The sequence below is a fragment of the Bison bison genome, unplaced genomic scaffold (assembly GCF_000754665.1).
Source record: "Bison bison bison isolate TAMUID 2011002044 unplaced genomic scaffold, Bison_UMD1.0 scf7180017864473, whole genome shotgun sequence".
In the NCBI taxonomy this organism is placed as follows: Eukaryota; Metazoa; Chordata; class Mammalia; order Artiodactyla; family Bovidae; genus Bison; species Bison bison.
Window position 1 is genome coordinate 3,883,206 of NW_011495034.1, and position 2,786 is coordinate 3,885,991.

At 35.1% G+C, this 2,786-nt stretch overlaps 1 protein-coding gene across 1 annotated transcript in view; it reads right to left on the reverse strand.

Annotated features, from left to right (window-relative positions):
- RSPO3 (R-spondin 3) overlaps positions 1 to 2,786 on the reverse strand; it is a 94,423-nt gene that overhangs the window by 47,464 nt on the left and 44,173 nt on the right. Inside the window, exon 4 of the mRNA XM_010861752.1 lies at positions 2,000 to 2,197. Coding sequence (XP_010860054.1) covers positions 2,000 to 2,197 — 198 coding nt within the window. The remainder of the gene's footprint in view (positions 1 to 1,999; positions 2,198 to 2,786) is intronic.

A 2,786-nucleotide genomic window follows, 5' to 3' on the forward strand; every position in this document is an offset into this window, starting at 1 on the left:
AAAAAAAAGGGTGAAAATTAAATAAAAATGGAACTGAATCTTGAATTTAATTATACATGTAATCCACACTTCCTACTCGGTAGTTTATTATCAAATTTGGAAAAGAATAAAGCAGCTAAAATTTTCTAGTTGTATAAAGTTCTCATTGTAAACATAAAATGTCATTGTATCCTACTTAGAAGGGAAAAAAAAGACCAGAAAGAAACTTTAAGTCAAGCTTATGTTACAGGTTATTATTTTAAACTTCTTATGGCATTTATTTTACTTGCTGCTAGTCTAAAACCTAACATTTTTCAATGTTTAAGTCAGTGCTAGCAAAATATATTAGAAGACTACTTTCTCAAATAAAAGAAAGAAAATGTAATTAGTATCATAATTTATCTATTGGATGAGATTTTCTTCACTTATATTTTAAAAGCAAAGTACACTAAATACTGATTAGTAATGTAGAATCTTTGTGGAAAAAATAATATGAACAAAGACCACCTGTGAATCATTAAATTTCAAGAAAATTTAGTAAACATAAGTAAATGTAAGGCTATGGGAGCTTACCAGCAAGTAAGAGTGATGAAATATTTGATTTCCAAATCCAACTTTTAAAATCTAAGATGTTTTAAATTAATTGGTAACAAATGTCAGAAAGACCTTTTTCACTAGCCAACTTTCATTCCTTAAACCTAATTTTTAATCAAAACCTCCTATAAATTTACAAAAGTTTGAAATTTCCTTTAAAATAATCCACATACTCAAGAAGTTTGTCACATTAACTACTTGATTACTAATGGCAACGGCAGGCTGTACCCATCCTGATGATGATCAACTTGGTCTTTTGGTACAGTGAAGACAGTGCAAAGGATGGGTGACCCAAGTTCTTTCTTGTATGAGCAAAGTTAAAGTTTCACAGCACTCTCTTCTGTGGTTCCATTGAGTGTTTTCACACACCAAGTCTCCCTTCATATGTGATACTATGATTATCTGCTTAAACTTATCTCAACCCTCCACTGGACTCTGAGTGTAACTTCAGAATAGAGATGGTACCCTATTTAGTTGAGAATCCCAAGTGCTTAGCTCTATGTGTGGTTATAAAGTAAAAATTCAATAAAATGATGAATGAATGAAATAAGCAAAGGAAGTTCAACTATAGAGTCAGCCAAGCTATAGCTTGGCTGCATTAATTTTTTCAATTAATTAATTGAAAGGATCATTTATAGACTCAGATTACTACTAATAGGTACATAGCATATTTGTAGGCAGTGGTACTGGGGATAAGCAAGAAAGATGGAAAAATTATATTTTAAAAGTCAACAGCTGCAAATCTTCTAGATAGATGTTTAATCACCAGAAAGCATCGTATTAAATGATACATGAGTTTTCTTTAGCCCTAACAAGACTTCAGAACAAGCCCTTACACAGAGTTATTTAATATTGATTTGGTAGATTCTATAATCTGATATACAAAGTTAGTGTAATATGAAAAAATCTGGGGATAAATTGTCATTAATGCTTGTATTATGCTAATAAAATATACAACTTTTAAAACATGTTTTGCTATAAAAGCTTAACACCTAATTGCACTACTTTGATTTGTAGGAAATGAAAAAAGGAGTAAGTTGGTGGCTGGTATTCACCATTCTCATATGTGTACCAAATGCTGTTAGACTTTGCATTTCTGAGGCTTCCCATGAGTTTGCCAGGTACTAGGAAGATGCGTGATAGGAAAGATAATGGCCCCAAAGGAAGATATAGACATAGATGCATTATAATGCAGCTCCTTCTCCAGGATTCATTTAGCACACTTGTGTGAAAAGTTCTGATACCAAGCTCCATTTTTAAGAATCACCATCTCAAGATTCTGTACTTTACAGCCAACATATTCTTTGGTACACATTTTAGACTTTTTTAGACATGAGTGATCATACTAAATGTTTCCTAAGAAATAGTGAAATTTGCATCAAATCATGTGGATCCAACTGAGCACATATTGTTGGTATGACTGTACCTCGTTCTCCCTTTGGACATTTCTTCCTTTGCACTGTACACTTCCTTGCCTCACTGGTGGGGGGACACAGGTTACCCTTTGCTGATGGATGCTGTATTATTTCTCGGACCCGTGTTTCAGTTCCTCTTTTGAAGCCGCATGTTTTTCCTTTCTTTGTGCATGGACTCCAAGGGCTCCATTCACTGGCCTCACAGTGCACTGAAACAGAACACCAGAAACAGCCTCAGTTCACTCACACACAGTTTCACAATTGTTAAATAAACAAAAAGACTTGCTTCCATCAGTACTTGCCCAAATTCTGAGCAGAAATCCTGCAGGACGAAACTGGGCAAGATGACTTAAGAAATAGGGAAAGGCAGGAATAGAATGTTTTCCCCTTTTTAATCCTTATAGTATCAGGTAAACTCACTCTTGCATTGGGCTTACTTTTCACTGTAGATTTTAACTCAGGCATTAATGTAATTACTCATGAGTAACCAATGCTTTATAATTTCTAGAGCACTGCTACAATTTATGTATTTGTTTATGGCTATGCTGGGAAGAATTGATGCTTTTGAACTGTGGTGTTGGAGAAGACTCTTGAAATTCCCTTGGACTGCACGGAGATCCAACCAGTCCATTCTGAAGGAGATCAGCCCTGGGATTTCTTTGGAAGGAATGATGCTAAAGCTGAAACTCCAGTACTTTGGCTACCTCATGTGAAGAGTTGACTCATTGGAAAAGACTCTGATGCTGGGAGGGATTGGGGGCAGGAGGAGAAGGGGACGACAGAGGATGAGATGGCTGG